Genomic DNA, 23351 nt, shown 5'->3' on the forward strand with positions numbered 1-23351 from the left:
TACTGGTGAGTGAGTTTGTGCATTCGTGATGTTGAGCAATCATGTACAAACATGTACAGTGTCTTCAGAAAGTATTCATACCCCCTTGACTTTTTCCACATGTTGTTGTGTTACAGCCTTACATTTAGATGTTTTGTCACTGGCCTACACACTACCCCATAATGTTAAAGTGGAATTATGTTTTTCTAAATGTTTACAAATGAATTCAACATGAAAAGCTGAAATGTCTTAAGTGAATAATCTTCAACCCCTTTGTTATGGCAAAGTAAACATGTGCTTATGAAGTGACCTAATAAGTTGCATGGACTCACTAATAATAGTGTTTAACATGATTTTTGAACGACTACAACTGTAACAACTAACTTAATTAGTTGTTGCAGAGCAAGAGGAACAACTACTTCAAGGTCTCAGAGCGAGTGACATCACCAATTGAAATGCTATTAGCACGTACCCTGCTAATTAGCTAGCCATTTCACACCGGTTACACTTGTCATTGGCAAGGACTAGGGAGTTTTTTTAATTATAAAAATAAACAGAATTTAGCTAAGCACAGGCAAAATCCTAGGGGAAAATCTGGCTCAGTCTGCTTTCCAACAGACACTGGGAGACAAATTCACCTTTCAGCAAGACAATAACCTAAAACATAAGGCCATATATACATCATGACGACATTGAAAGTGGCCCAGTTCCAGTTTTGACTTAAATTTGCCTTGAAAATCTATGGCAAGACTTGAAAATGGCTGTCTAGCAATGATCAACAACCAACTTGACAGAGCTTGAAGAATCTTTAAAAGAATAATGTGCAAATATCTACATTCCAGGTGTGCAAAGCTCTTAGAGACTGCCAAAGGTGATTCTAACATGTAATATCTCAGGGGGTTGAATACTTATCTAAGGAAGATATATTAGTGCTTTATTTTTCATATATATTTTTTAATTTTCACCTTTTTATTCGACTTTGACATTACAGAGTATTTTATGTAGATCGTTGACAAAAAAACTATTAAACCTATTTAATCCCACTTTGTTACACAACAAAATGTGTATAAAGTAAAAGGGTGGGAATACTTTCTGAAGGCACTGTAGTTCCAACTAGAATGAACACACACTTGTCCTTAACTCAAGTTAAAACAGTAATTCACCCTGTCAACTTGATGAATGTGCTTTACCATTATTTAAATACCATTTAAGTTAGTTGGTAGAAGATTCAGAGTGTTTTTTTTTCTCCTCTTGGCATCAACACTTCTGACTCTGACACAATTGTGTCTGCTGTAGGAGGCCTAATCCAATCCCTGGTTATCTGTATCTCCTGCTCTGCAATTTGGTTCCATGCTGTGGGTTTGTGACAGGAGAATACTATTATTTTATTGCACCAAATGGGGGAAGAAGTGTCTCCTAGCAACAGTCTGCTGCTGCCATGATGCCTGAGGAAGGTGGAATTAGTCTAAGCAAAAAAGTCCCCAAAGAACGCAAGAATGGCCCCCCTCTTTACTTCTTCTGCACCGGAGAAAAACTAAAAAGGTGAACATTGATTTCTCTTCCCTCTTCTATAGTGAAGGCATTTGAGGTGGAATTACACCTCAAACTTGTTAGTCGTCTGCTGCTGGAGTTTCCATTCCATACTTAGGAAACCCGTTTGACTGCATTGCTAGTCACGTCAAAGAAGAAGTGTGTTCAATGAGCAATGCTCTGCATGGTTTTACATCAAATAACCATGGTGGCAGTACGGCGGGATGGCAGAGGGTTTCATATTGGAATTTCTCCCATGGCCATAGAGCACGTGAATTGAATACATTTCCCGTAAACCTCTTGAGAAATACACCAGTTAACATAGAGATTCACTTTTATGGTATAGTATAGCCTCCCCAATGGGCAAAGACATCAATTCAACATTTATTCCAGGTTGGTTCAACGTAATTCTATATATTTTTCATTGAAAAGACTTGATAGCAACATTGATTCTACCAGCGTGTTCCCAGTGGGTCAGTGCTAACAGGAATGTTACTTTAGTGAAGTGTATGAGCTGATTTTGCATCAAAAAAACCACTGTGGCGGTGTAGAGACTTTCATATTTGAGTTCCTCCCGTACATTTCCATTGAAATCTCTTGAGAAATAAACCAGTTAACATAGAGACGTACTTCTTGGTATAGCATAGCCTTAGTGCACACGTTACTTTGTATGTTAGTGTAGTGTTTGAGACAAAGACTCTGTGGACTAAATGACTTGGGTTTGTGATCACATTTCCATTAAACCTCTTAAGGAAAACACCAGTTAAAAAATACTTACTGTAGCCTGATATCATGTTAGTGTAGTGTATGAGACTCTCTATGTGGACTAAATGTATTATTCACACTTTTGTGACAGGCTGCATAATTAAATAAGCGGGGTTGGCTCTGTTAATTGGCTGTGGGCTTGGAGGGGGCTGTGCATGTGGGTTAACACCAAGGTGTTGTTGTTTGTGTTGGTCTCCACTGCTTTGGTGCCCCACATAAAAAGCATGTGTGGAGAAAACCTGGGAGTGCCTCCCTGGCATTGGGATTGGAATTTGCCATGTTCCCATTCATCCATGTCCAATGTAGTGGTGTAGGGATCAGTACATGGGCACACGTACACACATCGGCACACAGTCACATATGTAATACACACACAGGTTGGTCGTTCCAATATTGAATTTTAAAAGCCTGTTATATTAAATGCAGTGCCCTAGCTTTAATATAAACAACATTGAAAATGTAATGAATCTGATTTTTTTATATGAATAAGGAAAAGTCCCACGTCACTGTTTTTCCAGGAACATTTTAATCCATTTAACCCCAAAATGTCCCAACGTTTTCACCATCATTGTAAAGCCCTAGTTATTTTGTTGCTTTGACAAAGTAATTTCTGAAGATGGTTATTTATTTCATGTGATTAGTGGTTTGTCCCTCATTTTAAGGGTCAATCCTGTTACATTAACTGAACTATAATTTGAATATGGTGAAACTATTCCTTTTTAAATAATTTTTTCAAAAGAAACATAGAACACTCAAATCATAGTGTAAAAGCAGGTGAGCGTTTTCTGGTGTTTTGTGGTAGAAAACTGAGAGAGTCGAACATAACATGTCAACCCTGTTACCCATAGTAGATGGTCTAGAAAAGTGTTAAGTAAGAATGTGTTAAGCTTGCATTCAATTGCCCCTCCCTGCTGCACAATACCTGCTTCCATTCCCCCTGTCACAAGGCGAGCTATGGCTGCTTTAAAATGAAATCATCATCGGTAAACCTTGTAACTTTAATTGGCAATTTAAAAAATATATATTTGATGTGGAATTTTTTTTTTATATATTAAGTGGAATATGCTCTCTTTATGACAGAATATAAACATTTGATGAAATAAAAGATTTTTCTTGACAGGATTACACGCCCCAAAAGGCCCTCTTTTTGTTGAACAGCCCAGGCAGCACCTACAAGCCTCAATGTACAGATACACTTGCACACACATGTAGCACATACAGCTACCCATTCTGTTCCACACACTGTTCCAAGCGCATGCACGTGCAAACTCAGAAACACACAGTCTGCGGCACACGCTTTATACTGACTACATGTACAGATTTACATGTAGTTCCATATGCAGTTCCATATTCTAAGACAATGATTTCTGTGTTTCCCTCTGTTTCTATCTCACAGGGATATCAAACCAGACAACATCTTGTTAGATGAACAAGGTGAGAATGCCTCTTCTTAGAGATGACTTTATCCTGTACTCATCAGATGTTTACGACGTGTGTACGTTTTGCCTTTGTCACATACTTTATGAGGGCATGTGTAGGCCATTTGAGTGACATAGTTGCTCATGTGCGTGTGTGCAGTATGTGTGGTAGAGAAGGAGAGAGAACGAGAGGGAGAGAGTGAGAAAGAGAAAAATGTCCCTATGTACAGTAAAGCGAGCTTCTGAGAAAGAAAATGGTCCAAGGTGACAGGTAGGACACACAGTCATGACTCTGCAGGATGTTACTGTCGGTATCACCACAGTAATGGGGTCAGCGCTCATGCAGAATAGCCAGAATGTGTGTCTCACACCCCACCATGCTTTGAAGACATGCAGAAAGAAGCACAAGGACACACTAGTCCACTTCACTACTGGTGTCTGTAGACATCAGCTCTTACAGTAAAATGCTCAGGCAGACTCTGCTTCAAGTATTTTTTAAATATATATTTGTAATGTATTTTATTGTTTTTAAGGACAGTGACAGACAGTGACAGGTAGAGACGGAGACAGATACAGAGGGAGACTGGGAGTAGGGGCCGAGGCAGGATTCATAACCCTGTCGCCAGCGGGTATACGTGGTCTGCAGTCGGCAGCGCTACCAGTAGACCAGACTCCGGCAAACAAATGTCTCGTTGACACACTGAATCATGTTTTTACTAAGCTATTTGTGTTTTGTTTTTGTTTATCAGTTAGTTAGTCAAAGTTAGTCAGAGATAACACATTTGATTTAGGTTACATCAGGCAATAAAGATAGAAAGCCTACTCAAGTTCAGACAAAAAATAGATACCGTAGCTTTCAGTTTCTTTTGGATAGTTTTGTTAAAGAAAGAAACATGTTTTGGGGAGTTTTATGGATGTGGTGTTACAGTATATTTGAGTTTGGTTCTAAGGAGCGCTGTCTTCACAGGCCACGCCCACCTGACAGACTTCAACGTTGCTACAATAATCAAGGATGGAGAGAGGGCCACGGCCTTAGCTGGAACCAAGCCCTACATGGGTAAGACTTTTATACCTGTTATTCCTTCAGCCCTTGGAAACCCTTATCAATAGCCTGGACCCAGATCTGTTTGTGCTGTCTTGCCAACTCCTATGGTCACGACTATGACGAGACAGATCTGGAACCGTATCACTAATATACTGTGTAAATATCCATTAGTGTTCTATGGTCTCGTGTAGCCTAGCTGACTGACTCTGTCTGTGTCTCCTCCAGCCCCAGAGATCTTCCAGTCCTTTGTGAGCGGGGGGGTGGGTTATGCCTTTGAGGTGGATTGGTGGTCGCTAGGCGTGACAGTTTTTGAGGTGCTGCGTGGATGGGTAAGGAAAGGCATTATGGGAAGTGGAGCTCTTCTTGAGTTATGACAACTGAATGTGGTTGATACTCACCTCTTTACATTTCTCACTGTCTGTCTATGCTTTCCTCTCTCTCTCTCTCTCCCCTCCATCTCTCTCTTACTCTCTCTTCCTCTCTCTCATCCTTTCTCTCTCTCTCCCTCTCCCCTCCATCTCTCTCTTACTCTCTCCCTCTCTCTTATGCTTTCTCTCTCTTTCGTCCTTCTCCTTCCCTCGCCCTCTCACCCTCTCTCTCTCTCCCTCTGTCAGAGGCCCTATGAGATCCATGCCAGTAACTCAGTGGAGTCTTTAATGCAGCTTTTCAGTACAGTCAGTGTGCAGTACAACTCCACCTGGCCCAAGGATCTGGTCCATCTCATGAGGAAGGTAAGTGGGGAGGGGAAGTGGAAGGGGGAAGGAGAAAGATGAGTGGAGGGGATTTCAATTTTTTGATTTATTACAATCCCCATTAGCTGATGCCAATAGCAACAGCTAGTCTTACTGGGGTCCAAGAAGAGCAGAGAGCCGAGGTAAGGAGAGTAAAAGTGAGGAGAGGAGATGAGGGGCAGAAGTGGAGAGATGGGCTGCTGTGGAGGGGAGAGTTGTCAGGGGAAAGTCTACAGTGGAGTAGAGAGTCGAGTCAGTGGTCAGAAGACAGAAGAAGGCTCAGAAAAGTAATTGAGGTGAAAGTGGATGGAGGGAGAGTTGCCTAAGGCCAGAGGGGAACAGAGGGAGAGATTTAGCGATATAAGGACAAGGAGGATAGACAAATGGAGTGGCAGGGAGTCAGAGTAGTGAGGGACTACTCTCTAATCTGTGCGTGTCTGCTCCAGTCAGAGCCAACGAGGCTCCAGGGCGATGGCATCTGTATCTTCCGCTTGGCTGCTGATTGATTACCATGTCTGATCTCCACCTAGACGGACCTAAACAGCCCTCTGGGAGAAATGACTCGTCTGAATTTTCAGAGTGGGAGAGTTTGGAGAGAGATGGTTGACATGGCAACAGAACTACATCCCAAAATCATTTCTCCTAGGTTTATGTTATGCTGTCCCACGGTGAAACTTAACAGCTGTTCTATTTCAAATCATTGTTTCGATGTCTCACAAATGGGGATTCACTCTAGAAGATTCACTAACTGAAGAACCAATCACAGCGTCTGTTGGAGAAGCTCTCCTCAGCGCGACTAGATCACTGTCTCCTACTGAACTGTTCTCAGGCGAAACCGTGAGGTTAAGCTGCAGAACGTAGGACCTCAGCTCCTGTCGATAGTGTTGAGTACTGACCGAGAGGAAAGTTTTGCTTAGAGTATAAATAGTTTTCTACTCCTCAGTCTCCGGTGGTAGCTAGCGTCACAAGCAAGCCCCCGGTAGTTGAGCTGTCACTGGCCAACGACCTCAAGTTCAGTGCTGCGTCAGAGACCGACACTTCTCTTCCTGGGAAGACAGAGCGCATTTCCGCCTCCATCTTCCAGAAGTTTTACGTGTCTGCTGCACATTCATTAGAGGAGCCATTCAAGGCTGTAGGCATGCCATGAGCCTTGCGGTGGTGGGGGAGAGAGCCTTGTGGCTCAACTTGTCCAGCCTCTTGGACAAGGAAAAGGCAGATTTCCTTAATGCTCCTATAGCGCCAAAGGAACTGTTTGGGCCTTATGTCTGCAGAAGTGCGAACTTCGGAAGAAGGAAGGTGAAGCCTTCAACTTCTGCTTGCCCCGTAGACCTGGGCACCATGGCAACCAGGTCTACCCCTCCACGAGCCGAGGCTTCGCGGCAGGGAGAGGGCAACGCACTGGCACCAGGGTTTTTTCGCAATGCAAAACCCCCAGCAACGCAGCAGGCTGCGAACCCACAATTTGGTTCTCCTTACAGAGGCCGACAGTGGGGGAAGTGGTCCTTCGCTGCTACCGCATCAAGGTCCCATCCACCTGATTACCCTAGGAAGAAGGATCACCTGACCTAGGGGTGCGTACCCAGCAGTAGAGAGGGGCAGCAAACAGGTCACTACATGTTCTGGCCTGTCCCCAAGTGCCCCCCGTGCCACAGCTCTCCCTCAGCGCTTTCACAAGCACCTGAGGCAAAAAGACAAATGATCAGTCACCCCATTCTGGACCTACGGGTCTTCAACAGCTATCTGAGAAAGTACACGTTTCGTATTCTTACGCTCAAAGTGCTGTTTCGCTCTATTCGTTGAGGCAATGTTACTCAATGCTTATTTTCACATAAGTATTCTGCCAGCACACGGGAAGTTTCTCAGGTTTGCCTTTCAAGACACAGCCTGTGAATACCTCACTGTCCCCTTCGGGCTAGCACTAGCTCCACAAACGTTCAGCAAGTGTGTGGAAGTGGCCCCAACACAGGAGCAAGCGGTATGCGACATGACTTCCCTTTTAACCCATCTCACCGGCAAAACGCTACCCCATTATCATGGACAGAACACAGTGCGTAAAGCAGGGGTCTGAAAATTCGTCATTGGCTTTGTTACTCTAATTGGTTAGAGGTGACTAAATCCCTGATTACTTTGTTTGTACAACACCCCTCATTTTGACGTCACCAGAAACAACTTCAGTCTCAGACTGAAGTATGTAGCGAACGATAGATGAATTCAGTTTGAGTTGTCAGGCAAGGATTCTCTCTCTCATCGGGCTACACTATTGGACGACCACATCACGTCGTTCCGATAATGGCTCTCCCTGTTCACAGGGGGCACTCGGTCACGCTCAAAACCTGCCTCTGAGTGCTGGGATTGATTGCGTCCACCATCTCAGTTGTACCGCTAGGACTACTGAGAATAGGAGACTTTCACTGTTGGGTATCTGCCAATCCCCTGTGTCCACAACGGCACCTCAATCGAAAGATAACGGTGACCATGGACTGTCTCTTTGCGCTCCGTCACTGGAAGAGCCCCTCGGTCATCAAGGAAGGTAGTGACAACAGGCACATCACTTACAGGGTAGAGCACAGTTCACGAGAGAAAACCAGTAAACGGACTGTGGTCCCCGCAGCTCCACCACGCTCATATAAATTATCTGGAACTGCTCATAGTGTTTCATTCATTGATACACTTTCTACGCTTCCTTCAAAATGATCAAATCATGGTCACTGTCCGTTGTTCCTAGCAGGAGATGCGCCACTGGGGTTGGACCCACTGGCACATCCTTGGCCATGGGTGATGCTTTACGCTTGTCCTCCTCTATGCTTGATACTCCCCACTCTGGACAGAGTGAGGGAACAAGGCTTATCACTCATCTCGGTAGCCACTCGATGGCCATGGAAGCTCTACTCTCCTGCTTTACAATGAGCCCTGGCAGTTACTGTTAGGATCTTTTGACCCAAAGCAAATAGAGATGTTTTCCACCCTCACCCAGAAACCAGTATCCAAGGTTTTATGCTTCTTGCAGGACATTTTAGGCAGAGGGAAGACATTTTCCACTGTAAGGTCTATTTAACTGCTATCTCGGCCTGTCATATAGGTTGGACAATAACATAGTAGGGATACACCCTCGGTTATGTCGTTTTTTGAAGGGAGCGCGTTGCTTATTCCCAGTTTCCAAGCCTTTAGCCCCATCTTGGGACCTGTCTATTGTGCTTGAGGCAATTTTGCAGCAGCCTTTTAAGCCGCTGGATAGTGTGGAGATGAAATATCTCTCCTTCAAAACAGCTTTAGTGATTGACCTTACATCAGCAAAGCAAGTGATTGACCTGCATGATTTGTCAGTCCACCATTCGTGCTTACAGTTTGCCCCGGTGTTATCCAAGGTAACGTTGTTATCCATCCCCGCCTTTATGCCTTAGGTCAGCGACAATTACAATTGTCTCTTCTTAGAGCTTATGGCTTTCCAGCCGCCGCCCTTCACTTCTATGGAAGAAGAGTGTCTCCACCATTTATGTCCAGTGCTTTGATAGAACGAGAGCATGTCGAAAGAGTGACCAACTCTTCGAGTGGGCCCATCTCTTGTCAAAGGCTATCCCATTGGACAGTGACTATTGTATTGGCTTATAATAGCGAGGCTTTGCAGTCAGGGTTGGAGAGTAACTGATTACAAGAAAACTGTAACTGTAATCAGTTATGTTACAGGCAAATATATTGTAATCAGAATACATATACTTTTGAAAAACTAGATGATTACTTCTTCGATACTTTTAGATTCAAGATACATTATGACACCTTTCTGTTTTCTCAATGACATTAAATTCAACATTGGAAAAAGGCACAAACTTAAGTTTGTTCGTCCTGAGCGAATCTGACCACAAGTAAGAGACCACTATGATGACACGCCAAATGCGTTTGATGGATGCTTTTTGTCTTCTTCTAATGCCTCTTAAAGGGAAAGTAATTCAAAAGTAACTGAAAGTAATCAGTTTATCTTACTGAGCTTGGGTAATCCAAAAGTAACTTTACTGATTACAATTTTGGACATAACTAGTAACATAACTATAACATAAATATAACTAGTAATTGTAACGGATTACATTTAGAAAGTAAACTACCCAACCCTGTTTACAGCCCCGGGAGGGCCTGAGGGCTCATTCCACCAAAGGTATGGTTACCTCTTGGGCACTGTTCAAATGCATCTCTTTGCAAGAGATTTACGATGCGGCATGTTGGGCCACCCCTTGTTGGGCCACCACGTTTATGAGGTTTTACCGACTGGATTTCACTGCACCTTTGTTGGCGCATAGTGTCCTCAGTGTCGGAGCCTCTGAGGGGTGATTCTATTGGGACTACTCTGACTTCGGAGAGCATGTCTGCGATACTGGAGTTGGCCATATCCCCAAATGTGAGACATGGAAACGAGTATTTGAAATAGAACAGGGTTGTTGCGTAACCCATGTTTTGTGATAATGTGAGTGAGATGACTCACTGCATTTCCATGCTCGCAAGAGCGCAATGAAGAGAGGCATGAGTTTTTAAATATTGTGTCCATTGAACATGCCATACAAATAAAGGCATTTAAATGAATTATAGGAAGAGTGCCTTGGTCCTCCTTTCATTTGGAAGAGAGGCATGCTTGAGAATGACCAGAGGCGGGGTGAGTTGCGCCTTATAAGGCGGGGAGGGGCTCACCTCTTCTCCAACTTTACCTGTCTGTCTCCAAAATATGGTGTAATTGGTTCTTCATTTAGTGAATCTGCTAGAGCGAATCCCCATATGTGAGACATCTCACTCATATTATCATAGAACCGGCGTTATGTAAATACCCAAGATTTCCCTTTATTGTAGATACAATACTATTGATACAAGTTTCTCCCCTGACAATGATCTCAATCCTTATCTAATTAAATGTATGATAATCAGGATGGTGTCTTTATTTTGGATTGATAAGGCACCTGATCCCTGTACTGTAAGACTGTGGCTGATTTAAGAGTGCCCCCTAATGTCGATACTACCTAGATTATTGGATCTGAATTTAACATTCAACCTGTTTAGTCACAAGCCATAAGGTTTTTCAATTCAATACGACTTTATTCTTCCCTGCGGAGAAATTAGAAAGCAATGTAGTGGATACTGTAGAGGTGATAGTGTTTGAGTCTTTAATGGAACTAAATGATGTACAATATAATCTGTGTGTGTGTGTGTGTGTGTGTGTGTGTGTGTGTCTCTCAGCTGCTGACGGTGAACCCAGAGCATCGTTTCTCCAGCCTGTCTGACATGCAGACGGCTCCCTACCTCTCTGACATCAACTGGGACGCTGTGTACGAGAAGAAGATAGAGGCTGGGTTTGTTCCTAACGTAAGTATGGACCATAAATCTATCACATGGGAGCATAGAATGCAGTGTGCTGTGTTTTCACCTTTTTATGGACCATAAACACTGATTCACACTTCACACATACAGTATATAAGATGAACTACATTATCTCATCTTGTTCATTTATTCAGACACATAAACGTACACATGTAGTCTTATACATAACCCAGTCTCTCACACTTGTTACATTCTGTGAAATGTCCAGTATTTGCTTCTGCTGTTATTATTTGTATTATTATTTATCCTGCTACAAGTCACTTTCTCTTAATCCCTGTCTATATGTACATATCTACCAGTATCCCTCCACATCATACATGTGGTACTGGCACTGACCTTGTATATTCATGGGTTGCAATTTGCGTCACAATATTGTTTTGAACGTTCGTTTTAGGACTAATGTTCAACTGAGCATTCTACTCAATGCATCCTCATTGGGCGCTAATGAAGATTTGGTCGAAAGTGCATTACTGTGTCTTGAAAACACATTACATTTCTAAAGAAGGCAAATAATTAGTAGGAAAACCTTTTGTCATCATTTAAATGATGGCAGATTGACTTTAGATACATTATAACGTTAGCTGGCAAGCTAAGATTGTGGGTAGACCTCCAGATTTTAGCTAGCTTACATTAGCAATGCTAGCTATTTTTTTATTAACTTTGCTCGCTATTGACAGCATGATGATGATGGCAAAGTTGTTTTCTACTAAATATGTGTCTACTTTAGCAATGGCATCGTATTCCCAAGCCCCTATAGTGTAATTTAGACTAAACAGTCATTAGCCCTGGTTCTACTTTTGAGCATCAATACTGCTGTGGTGTCTGTAGAACGTTGATAACAAAGGCAACGACACGACCGAGGGACAGCGGTGCAACACATAAATAGCTTCCTCTCTTATTTCTATTTCTTTTTTATATTGAATACTGCACTGTTGGCTAGGGCTTGCAAGTTAAGCATTTCACTGTACTTAAATAACAAATAAATAAATATAAATAACTTTAATAAGTCGATTGTAGCCAATAAACTATGCAAGTCCATTTTATTCATGTTGTGGAGTCTGTAATATGTTTGCGTGGTGTGTGTGTGTGTGTGTGTGTGTGTGTGTGTGTGTGTGTGTGTGTGCATATGTGTGTGCGTGTGTATGTGTGTCTGGATTTAGGTATATAGTTATTCATTAGTGTACTGTGTGTCTTGGTTCCACAGAAGGGCCGTCTGCATTGCGACCCCACCTTTGAGCTGGAGGAGATGATACTAGAATCTCGTCCCCTCCACAAGAAGAAGAAGAGGCTGGCCAAAAACAGGTCACGGGAAGCCAGCAAGGATTCCCAGTCTGTGAGTGTCACATCAACCAGTCACTACTGACTGTACCTGGGTCATGTTAATCACAATCAGAATCACTTTATTCGCCAAGTACATTTACACATACCCAGAATTTGACTTAGGGAATAGGTGCTGCCAGCAATAGACAATGTACAAACAGAATACACACACAAGTCAACCAAATGGAAGAAAACATGTAGGGACTACCTGAATTTGTCCAGTTAGAAATGTTCTATGTTGTCCCAAAAAATGACCCTGTTAAATAGTGCTAGGACAGTGTGGCAGATCTTGTTATTTTTCTCCCTTCATTTCATGAATATCATGAATCTTTTTATCTGAAAGGCCGGTTATTTTCTTACACGATTACAGTATTATAAGAAATCCACCTTGTTATCTGTGATTGCGCCCATTATTTACCATGGATTGTAGACAATCCATATGTATGAGCTGTGCCAGGTTTTCATTAGCCAAGCCCCTCATTACGAGCACCACTTTATTAATGTTGAACTTCAGTGTTATCAAGAGTGATCTCTGGGCGCTGTAAAAGCAGTAAAGCTTGTATCTTCTAACAATAGCCCCCATCTTACTCCGGGCCTGAGCAGTCTTCTAGTGTGTGAGGGGGCTCAGTTATTACCTAGATGATTAAATTATGAAGCCATCAGTGGTGATGTCATGCCTCCAAGTGCTTTCGGAAATATAAGCTTCTATTTTTGTCCTGTGCCAAACATCCAATTTGAGGGAAAGCACACAAACAAATCACTGGGCGTGATTTAAAAGCGGGAAGAAGGGGGTGTTTGTAATCTTTCAGGTCTCACTGGTGATTGATTGAGGTGAGATTGATCTCGTACTTCATCATTGTCGACCTGTGTGGGTGATGATGATAATGGCAATTCTCTTTCCTACACTGCCCTCAGGAGAACGACTACCTGCAGGAGTGCCTTGAAGTCGTGCAGTCAGAGTTCATGATCTTCAACCGCGAGAAGTAAGACCACAAACCAAACCCTTCGCCTGGAGACAAATCAAAACATATTAATGTTAAACCATTGTGGAATGCTTTTTTTAAAGTGGTATGCATAAGGCTGAGATACCACCTATATAAGGACTACATGACACCTGGCACGCACGTGAATAGATATGTATAAATGTTTGTTTCACCTGACCCAAGCATTGTTAGCTCTATAATAATATACTAAGATTATATAAACGCAGAACCAATTACTGAACCTGGGAGACCAATAAAAAACATATTAATGTCACATCATTCTTAGCTCTGTAGTGCCAGAGATTATTCACACTGCTTTACTTTTTCCACGTTTTATTGTGTTACAGCCTGAATATAAAATTGATACAATTTTGATTTTGTGTCACTGATCTACACACAATACCCCATAATGTCAAAATGGAATGTTATTTGTCGAACTTTTTTCAAATTAATAACAAATGTGTAGCTGAAATGTCAATAAGTATTCAACCTCTTTTTTTATGGGGTGCCTTAAGTTCAGGAGTAAAAATGTGCTTAACAAATCACATAATAAGTTTCATGGACTCATTCTGTGTTCAATAGTAGTGGTTAACATACAATTATCTGTAAGCTCCCTCAATTGAGTCTTGAATTTCAAGCACAGATTCAACCACAAGGACCAGGGAGCTATTTCAATGCCTCAAAGAAGGACACCGATTTGTAGATGTCCCTTTGAGCATGGTTAAGTATTGATTCACCTTACACCCAGTCAATACAAAGATACAGGTGTCCTTCCTAACTCAGTTGCCGAAGAGGAGGGAAACTGCTCAGGGATTTTACTATAAGGTCAATGGTGATTTTAAAACAGTTACAGGGTTTAATTGTTGTGATATGAGAGCTGAGGATGGATCAACAACATTGTAGTTACTCCACAATACTAACTAAATGACAGAGTGAAAAGAAGGAAGCCTGTTTGCAACAAGGTACTTAAGTAATACTTTTTAAAAGATCATCCTAAATACAAAGCGTTATGTTTGGGGCAAATCCATCACAACACGTTACTGAGTACCACGCTTCATATTTTCAAGTATGGTGGTGGCTGCATCGTGTTGTCATCAGCAAAGTACTAGGGAGTTTTTTTAGGATAAAAAGAAAAGGAATACAGCTATAAGCACAGGCAAAATCCTAGAGGAAAACCTGGTTTAGTCTGCTTTCCAACAGACACTGAGAGACAAATCCACCTTTCTGTCGGACAATAACTTAAAACACAAAGTCCAATCTACACTGGAGTTGCTTACCAAAACAACGTTAAATAGCAACGATCAACAATCAACTTGACACAGCTTGAAGAATTTATAAAGAATAATGGGCAAATATTGTACAATCCAGGTGTGCAAAGATCTTAAAGACTTACCCAAAAAGACTCCTACAAAGTATTGACTCAGGGGTGTGAATACTTATGTAAATTAGGTAATAAAATCTAGGGTATTGTGTGTAGATGGGTGAGAAAGAAAATCTATTCAGTAAATGTTTTAACTCAGGCTGTAACACAACAAAATTTGGAATGAATCAAGGGGTATGAATACTTTCTGAAGGCACTGTATATGAGGGCTCCCACTCCTCTTTCTATTCTGGTTAGAGACAGTTTGCGCTGTTCTGTGAAGAGAGTAGTACACAGCGTTGTATGAGATCTTCAGTTTCTTGGCAATTTCTCACATGGAATAGCCTTCATTTCTCAGAACAAGAATAGACTGACGAGTTTCAAAGTTCTTTGTTTGTGGCCATTTTGAGCCTGTAATCGAACCCACAAATCCTAATGCTCCAGATACTCAACTAGTCTAAAGAAGGCCAGTTTTATTGCTTCTTTAATCAGCACAACCATTTTCAGCTGTGCTAACATAATTGCAAACGGGTTTTCTAATGATCAATTAGCCTTTTAAAATGATAAACTTGGATTAGCTAACACGACGTGCCATTGGAACACAGGAGTGATGGTTGCTGATAATGGGCCTCTGTACGCCTATGTAGATATTCCATAAAAAATCTGCTGTTTCCAGCTACATAAGTCATTTACAATATTAACAATGTCTAAACTGTATTTCTGATGGGAAAGGCGGCGGGTGGAAAGCCACAAGCTCCAAGGGGGGACAATTGTAATTGCCACTAACCTTAGCGGGGTTGGGCAACAAGGTAACCTTGGAAAATCCCTAGGGAAACTGTAGGCACGAATGGTGAACTGACAGTGTATATAGCTCACCCACTCGCTTTGCGGATGTAAGGGAGACCAGTAAAGGGGTCGTAAAGAAGAGATATACAGTTGAAGTCAGAAGTTTACATACACACGTTTTTTCAACCACTCCACAAATTTCTTGTTAACAAACTATAGTTTTGGCAAGTCGGTTAGGACATCTACTTTGTGCATGACAAAAGTCATTTTTACAACAATTGTTTACAGATACAATTCACTGTATCACAATTCCAGTGGGTCAGAAGTTTACATACACTAAGTTGACTGTGCCTTTAAACAGATTGGAAAATTCCAGAAAATGATGTCATGGCTTTAGAAGATTCTGATGGGCTAATTGACATAATTTGAGTCAATCGGAGGTGTACCTGTGGATGTATTTCAAGGCCTACCTTCAAACAGTGCGTCTTTGCTTGACATCATGGGAAAATCAAAAGAAATCAGCCAAGACCTCAACAAGTCTGGTTCATCCTTGGGAGTAATGTCCAAACTCCTGAAGGTACCACATTCATCTGTACAAACAATAGTACGCAAGGATAAACACCATGGGACCACGCAGCTGTCATACTGCTCAGGAAGAAGACGCGTTCTGTCTCCTAGAGATGAACGTACTTTGGTGCAAATCAATCCCAGAACAACAGCAAAGGACCTTGTGAAGATGCTGGAAGAAACAGGTACAAAAGTATCTATATCCACAGTAAAACGAGTCCAATATCGACATAACCTGAAAGGCTGCTCAGCAAGGAAGAAGCCACTGCTCCAAAACCGCCATAAAAAAAGCCAGACTAAGGTTTGCAACTGCACATGGGGACGAAGATCGTACTTTTTGGAGAAATGTCCTCTGGTCTGATGAAACAAAAATAGAGCTGTTTGGCCATAATGACCATGGTTATGTTTGGAGGAAAAAGGGGGACGCTTACAAGCCGAAGAACACCATCCCAAACGTGAAGCACAGGGGTGGCAGCATCATGTTGTGGGGGTGCTTTGCTACAGGAGGGACTGGTGCACTTCACAAAATAGATGGCATCTAGAGGGAGGAAAATTATGTGGATATATTGAAGTAACATCTCAAGACAACAGTCAGGAAGTTAAAGCTTGGTCGCAAATGGGTCTTCCAAATGCACAATGACCCCAAGCATACATCCAAAGTTGTGGAAAAATGGCTTAAGGACAACAAAGTCAAGGTATTAGAGTGGCCATCACAAAGCCCTGACCTCAACCCTATAGAACATTTGTGGGCAGAACTGAAAAAGCATGTGTGAGCAAAGAGGCCTACAAACCTGATTCAGTTACACCAGCTCTGCCAGGAGGAATGGGCCAAAATTCACCCAACTTATTGTGGGAAGCTTGTGGAAGGCTACCCAAAACGTTTGACCCACGTTAAACAATTTAAAGGCAATGCTACCAAATACTAATTGAGTGTATGTAAACTTCTGACCCACTGGAAATGTGATGAAAGAAATAAAAGCTGAAATAAATCATTCTCTCTACTACTATTCTGACATTTCACATTCTTAAAATAAAGTGGTGATCCTAACTGACCTAAGACAGGGCATTTTTACTCTGATTAAATGTCAGGAATTGTGAAAAACTGAGTTTAAATGTATTTGGCTCAGGTGTATGTGAACTTCTGACTTCCAACTGAATTTCAACACTACGCTTTCCTGTGGCATAAAAGGCTATGAAAGCCTCAAGCACAAGAGATCCCATGGCAGGAGTAAAAGTTTGGTAACTGGTTGTATGCAAGGCACCTCCTTCATAAAACAACATACCATGGGGTGTTTTCCCACCATGCTCTTGTTGAAGGTTATATGACAGGCCGAGATAGTGGCTAGGTAGACCTTAACAGTGGATAAAGCCTTCCCTCTGTCTAAAAGGTCCAGCAGAAAGCATAAAATCTTGGATACAGAGCATTGGTAAGGAATTATCTATTTTTGGTCAAACCACTTCTCAAAAACCCCCAACTTATTTCCATACAGTGAGTGTCTAGAAGGGCCCCTAGCACTCTGGATAGTCTTAATGACTCCTAGAAGCAGGCCTGACGCATCCAGATTTAACCTCTCACAGACTAGGCCATTGCATCCAGGTGAGGGTGGAAAATCTCTCTGTTCATCTGGTTCAGCAGATCCCTGCGTAACTTTTTATTTTACCATTTTTTTAACCAGGTAGGCTAGTTGAGAACAAGTTCTCATTTACAACTGCGACCTGGCCAAGATAAAGCAAAGCAGTGTGACACAAACAACAACACAGAGTTACACATGGAATAAACAAACATACAGTCAATAATACAATAGAAAAAGTCTATATACAGTGTGTGGAAATAAGGTAGGATAAGGGAGGTAAGGCAATAAATAGGCCATAGTGGCGAAATAATTACAATATAGCTATTAAATACTGGAGTGATAGATGTGTAGGAGATTAATGTGCAAGTAGAGATACTGGGGTGCAAAGTAGCAAAATAAATAAATAACAGTATGGGGATGAGGTAGTTGGATGGGCTATTTACAGATGGGCTATGTACAGGTGCAGTGATCTGTGAGTTGCTCTGACAGCTGGTGCTTAAAGTTAGTGAGGGAGATATGAGTCTCCAGCTTCAGTGATTTTTGCAGTTCGTTCCAGTCATTGGCAGCAGAGAACTGGAAGGAAAGGCAGCCAAAGGAGGAATTGGCTTTTGGGGTGACCAGTGAACTATACCTGCTGGAGCGTGTGCTATGGGTGGGTGCTGCTATGGTGGCCAGTGAGCTGAGATAAGGTGGGGCTTTTCCTAGCAAAGACTTATATATTACCTGGAGCCAGTGGGTTTGGCGACGAATATGAAGCGAGCGCCAGCCAGTGAGAGCACACAGGTCGCAGTGGTGGGTAGTATATGGGGATTTGTTGACAAAACGGATGGCACTTTGATAGACTGCATCCAATTTACTGATTAGAGTGTTGGAGGCTATTTTGTAAAGGACATCGCCAAAGTCAAGGATCGGTAGGATAGTCAGTTTTACGATGGTATGTTTGGCAGCATGAGTGAAGGATGCTTTGTTGCGAAATAGGAAGCCGATTCTAGATGTAATTTTGTATTGGAGATGCTTAATGTGAGTCTGGAAGGAGAGTTTACAGTCTAACCAGACACCTAGGTATTTGTAGTTGTCCACATATTCTAAGTCAGAACCGTCCAGAGTAGTGATGCTGGACGGGCGGGCAGGTGTGGGCAGCGGTTGGTTGAAGAGCATGCATTTAGTACTTCTTGCATTTAAGAGCAGTTGGAGGCCACGGAAGGAGAGTTGTATGGCATTGAAGCTCGTCTGGAGGTTAGTTAACACAGTGTCCAAAGAAGGGCCAGAAGTATACAGAATGTATACTGCGTAGAGGTGGATCAGAGAATCACCAGCAGCAAGAGCGACATCATTGATGTATACAGAGAAGTGAGTCAGCCCGAGAATTGAACCCTGTGGCACCCCCATAGAGACTGCCAGAGGTCCGGACAACAGGCCCTCCGATTTGACACACTGAACTCTGTCTGTGAACCAGGCGATGCAGTCATTTGAGAAACTAAGGCTGTTGAGTCTGCTGATAAGAATGTGGTGATTGACAGAGTCGAAAGCCTTGGCCAGGTCAATGAATACAGCAGCACAGTATCGACGGCGGTTAAGATATCGTTTAGGACCTTGAGCGTGGCTGAGGTGCACCCATGACCAGCTCTGAAACCAGATTGCATACCGGAGAAGGTGCGGTGGGATTCGAAATAATCGGTAATCTGTTTGTTGACTTGGCTTTCGAAGACTTTAGAAAGGCAGGGTAGGATGGATGTAGGTCTGTAGCAGTTTGGTCCAAGAGTGTTCCCCCCTTTGAAGAAGGGGATGACTGCAGCTGCTTTCCAATCTTTGGGAATCTCAGACGACACGAAAGAGAGGTTGAACAGGCTAGTAATAGGGGTTGCAACAATTTCGGCAGATAATTTTAGAAAGAAAGGGTCCAGAGTGTCTCGCCCGGCTGATTTGTAGGGGTCCAGATTTTGCAGTTCTTTCAGAACATCAGCTGACTAGATTTGGGATAAGGAGAAATGGGGAAGGCTTGGGCGAGTTGCTGTGGGGGGTGCATTGCTGTTGACCGGAGTAGGGGCAGCCAGGTGGAAAGCATGGCCAGCCGTAGAAAAATGTTTATTGAAATTCTCAATTATCGTGGATACCTGGGCCAGGTCGATTAGAAAGGTAACGGGAGTTGCTAAGGCTCGTCGTACAGCAGGAGAATGATCTCCGCTATCCAGAGCTTGCCTTGCCATCGAGGTGCTACCGAGATATGGGATAAGCATTCTTCCCTCACTCTGGCCAGAGTGGGGAGTCTGAGGCTGAGGGGAGGAAAATGTTAAAACAACACCCTCTGCCAAGTGGTGGTTCTCCTGCTAGCATGAAGAACAACGGGCAGTGCACATTTCTTGCAATGCGACGAGATCTACAGATGCTTGACCATAACACAGATGTTGGGCAAACATCCAGCTCTAGAAGTCTATCGTCCTCAGTAGGCCGAGAGGTACTCCTGAGATTGTGGATGCCATCAACCCCAGCACTCGGAGGCATGTCTTGAACATGACCAAGCCTCCCGAATGACACGATGAGAGTGTTGCCTGATATGAGAGAGAATCCAGCATTACGCCTAGGTATTTTATTCTCTGTGTTGGCACCAAACATACATTTTTCTGACTAATCTTGAAGTCTAGTTTACCGAGTTGGTTACAAGGGAAGTTGTGTCTCATACCGCTTGTTCCCGGGATGGGGAGCAAAGCAAGTAATCGTAGGTGGAGACTCTCCGCCCCTTGTTTCTCAGGGGTGTGAGGGCTGCCTCTACACACTTACTGAACGTTCGGGGAGCTAGCGCTAGCTAGCATGTATGTTTTGTTCGATAAAGTTCATATTTATATCCATAAACCCCATTTTACATTGGCGCGTGATGTTCAGAAAATGTATTCCCACCAAAACCTCCGATGAATGAGCACATCAATTTACAAAAATACTCATCATCAACGTTGATAAATGTTACAACAGTTATTGAAAGAATTATAGATATACTACTCCTTAATGCAACCGCTGTGTCAGATTTTAAAATAGCTTTTCGGCGAAAGCGCATTTAAAAAAATATTCTGAGTACAGAGCTCAGCCATCAAAGCAAGCTATACATTTACCCGCCAAGTTCTGGAGTCAACTAAACTCAGAATTAGTATTATAAATCTTCCCTTACCTTTGCTGCTCTTTGTCGGAATGCACTCCCAGGACTCCCACAAGAAATGTTATTTTTGTTCAAAATACTCCATATTTATGTCCAAATACCTCAGTTTTGTTCGCGTTCAGGTCACTAATCCAAAGGCATAATGCGAGAGCGCAGAACCAGAGACGAAAAGTCAAATAGTTCCATTACCGTTCATAGAAACATGTCAAACGATGTTTAATCAATCCTTAGGGTCTTTTTAACATAAAACATCGATAATATTCCAACCGGACAATAGCGTATTCATTACAGAGGAAAAAGAAGGAGAGGCGCACCAACGTGCCTGCACAGTAAACAACTCACTGGTCCCAGGCAGTCCACTGATAGACTGAGCTCCTATTCTCTGCCCAGTAACAGGAGACGGATGAAACAAGTTTCTAAAAGCTGTTGACAGCCAATGGAAGCCTTAGGAATTGCAAAATGACCCCACAGACACTGTAGTTTGAATAGGGATTAGATAGAAGAACTACAACTCACTTCCTGGTTGGATTTTTTCTCAGGTTTTTGCCTGCCATATGAGTTCTGTTATACTCACAGACATCATTCAAACAGTTTTAGAAACTTCAGAGTGTTCTCTATCCAAATCTACAAATAATATGCATATCCTACGTTCTGAGCCCGAGTAGTAGGCAGTTTAATTTGGGCACATCATTCATCCGAATTTCCGAATACTGCCCCCTGTCACTAAAAAGATAAAGGTGAAATAAAAAAAAATCTTCAAACATTCTGTTGAAAACAGGTGGTCTCAGACCGAACTGCAGTCTGTACCCCTTTGTAACTGTAGACCGAGAGATGGCAGGCCAGAAACCAGGGAGAACTGTTGGCTGCCACTCTCTGCCGCAGGGGGCGTACCCCTGGGTCGGCCCCCGTTTTTCCCTACAGGGGAACCAAATGAGCGGGACCTTGATGTTGCTGCAGCGAAGGACCGTTTTCCCAACTGTCGTCCCCGGACTGTGGGATCGATGCCCGCTGTGTCACTCAGGGATTCCTGTGGAAAACCCTGTTGACAGCAAATTGCCTTCTCCCTGCCACTAAGCCTTGGTTCGTGGAGGGGTCGGCCGGGTAGCCACAATTCTCCAGTCTAGGAGGCAGGCAGAAATTGAAGGCTTCGCCCTCCTTCTTTCGAAGTTTGCACTTCTGCTACAAATGGCGGTGACAGCCGGCCAAAACAGTTCCTTCGGCTGCTTTCTCCTTGTCTGAGAGGCTAGACAAGTTGAGCAACAAGGCTCTCTCCTCTACCGCGCCAGCCTTGAATGGCGCTCCTGGAGGCTCGGAGTTTGAGGTCTCTGATGACACAGATCTAATCCCAAAGGTCTGGTTTAGGCTTGCCAATAGCTAAGAGATTATGCAGCCTGTTAAGCCAGTAGTAGGGACTTAAACATTCAATTCCCGTACAGAATGTGCAGGCCTAGAGGTAACGGCTTGCGCCTCCTCATCCTCTTCCTCCTCCGCTGCCTGGAGGAGGTCAGTCATACCCTCGCCATTGTCTTCGTCGATGACAAGGTCCAATTCCCCCTTCTCCGGGGCCAAACCATGGAAAATGTCTTTGGGATAGCCATCCATGACATTCTCCCATGAGGGCTGGGTCTGCGAGGCATGTTCAGTGTGGGAGACTAACCATATTGGGCTGCTCTGCGCACTCTCCGTCGGAGGGTGTTAGCAGCAAAAAAAACACAATGGAGATATGACCAGGTCATGAAGGGTATAGTTTCCCTGCATATAGTTGCTCCGCATAGGCACGGATGTGCCGGTGTTGAAGCAGGGGCCGGGGCCTTGCTCGGTACCCCTTGGGCTGAGCTAGCAGGCTCCATGGCTACAAAAACAGCTAATCCAAGAACAAAGTGAAACGTAACTAGTGTTTGCCACTTGGGAAAGTAGCCTAGCTAGTTAACACAGTGATAGCCGGAGAAGCTAATATTTGAACAATGTCAATGTAGCTAGTGTTCGCCATTTGGGCTAGTAGCCTAACTAGTAAGCACAAAGTCAGCTAAAGGAAGCTAGCGCCTTGTTGGTCTTGCGAAGAACAAAAGCGTGTCTCTTGACTGATAAGCAGAAAAGCTAAGACGGTTGGTCTAGTCAACGTGGCACGGGAGTGGGTTGAACTAAACGAGAGAGCGAGCTTCCAGGTAGAAAAACTAGTCGGTAGGATAGGTAGCCTTACGGCGAGCAAGCCTGGTTAGCTAAGCCTTGCAGCTGAGCTAGCTAAGTCTCAGCAGCTAGCCTTGTGATGTTAGCTACAACAGGAGATGAGGGAAGAAAAGCGGTGAAGCTAATTCTTACCCTAAGTAAAAATCCTTTCAGTAAATTCACCCAACACAAAATACGAGAGCTGAAAACCCTGCGCTCGGCATCATAACCTTGACGGCATACATGTGAATAGTTAAATAGGAAAACAGATCAAGTGCTGAGGAGAGCTAGATATAACTCTTCTGAGAATAAGAGAGGTGAGAATGATTGGGGCGGGCGAGTGGCTCTTTAGTATGAGGGGAGCGGCTCCCTCGACTTGTCTATCTCCTACAGACGTGTACATTTGGTTCTTCAAGCTCCTTAGAGATTCTGATGAATCACATTAGTGAGATATTTAAACTAACAATTGAAAGAGAACCCCAGGGTCTAATGAAAAGCTTATTTACATTAAAACCATTGTTAGGTCTATGATAAGATTATATAAGTTATGACCATTACTTGCAATGGTATCTATTCCTTATAGAACAGTGATGCAATATGTGGTCATCATATCAAGGGTTAAAA

At 43.1% G+C, this 23351-nt stretch overlaps 1 protein-coding gene across 1 annotated transcript in view; it reads left to right on the forward strand.

Annotated features, from left to right (window-relative positions):
- LOC106576771 (serine/threonine-protein kinase 32C) overlaps positions 1-23351 on the forward strand; it is a 146296-nt gene that overhangs the window by 121079 nt on the left and 1866 nt on the right. The window contains exons 5-11 of the mRNA XM_014154152.2: positions 3671-3708; positions 4660-4749; positions 4963-5066; positions 5352-5468; positions 10683-10808; positions 12028-12156; positions 13059-13126. Coding sequence (XP_014009627.1) covers positions 3671-3708; positions 4660-4749; positions 4963-5066; positions 5352-5468; positions 10683-10808; positions 12028-12156; positions 13059-13126 — 672 coding nt within the window. The remainder of the gene's footprint in view (positions 1-3670; positions 3709-4659; positions 4750-4962; positions 5067-5351; positions 5469-10682; positions 10809-12027; positions 12157-13058; positions 13127-23351) is intronic.

Source organism: Salmo salar, chromosome ssa18 (genome assembly GCF_905237065.1).
Source record: "Salmo salar chromosome ssa18, Ssal_v3.1, whole genome shotgun sequence".
NCBI classification, from domain to species: Eukaryota; Metazoa; Chordata; class Actinopteri; order Salmoniformes; family Salmonidae; genus Salmo; species Salmo salar.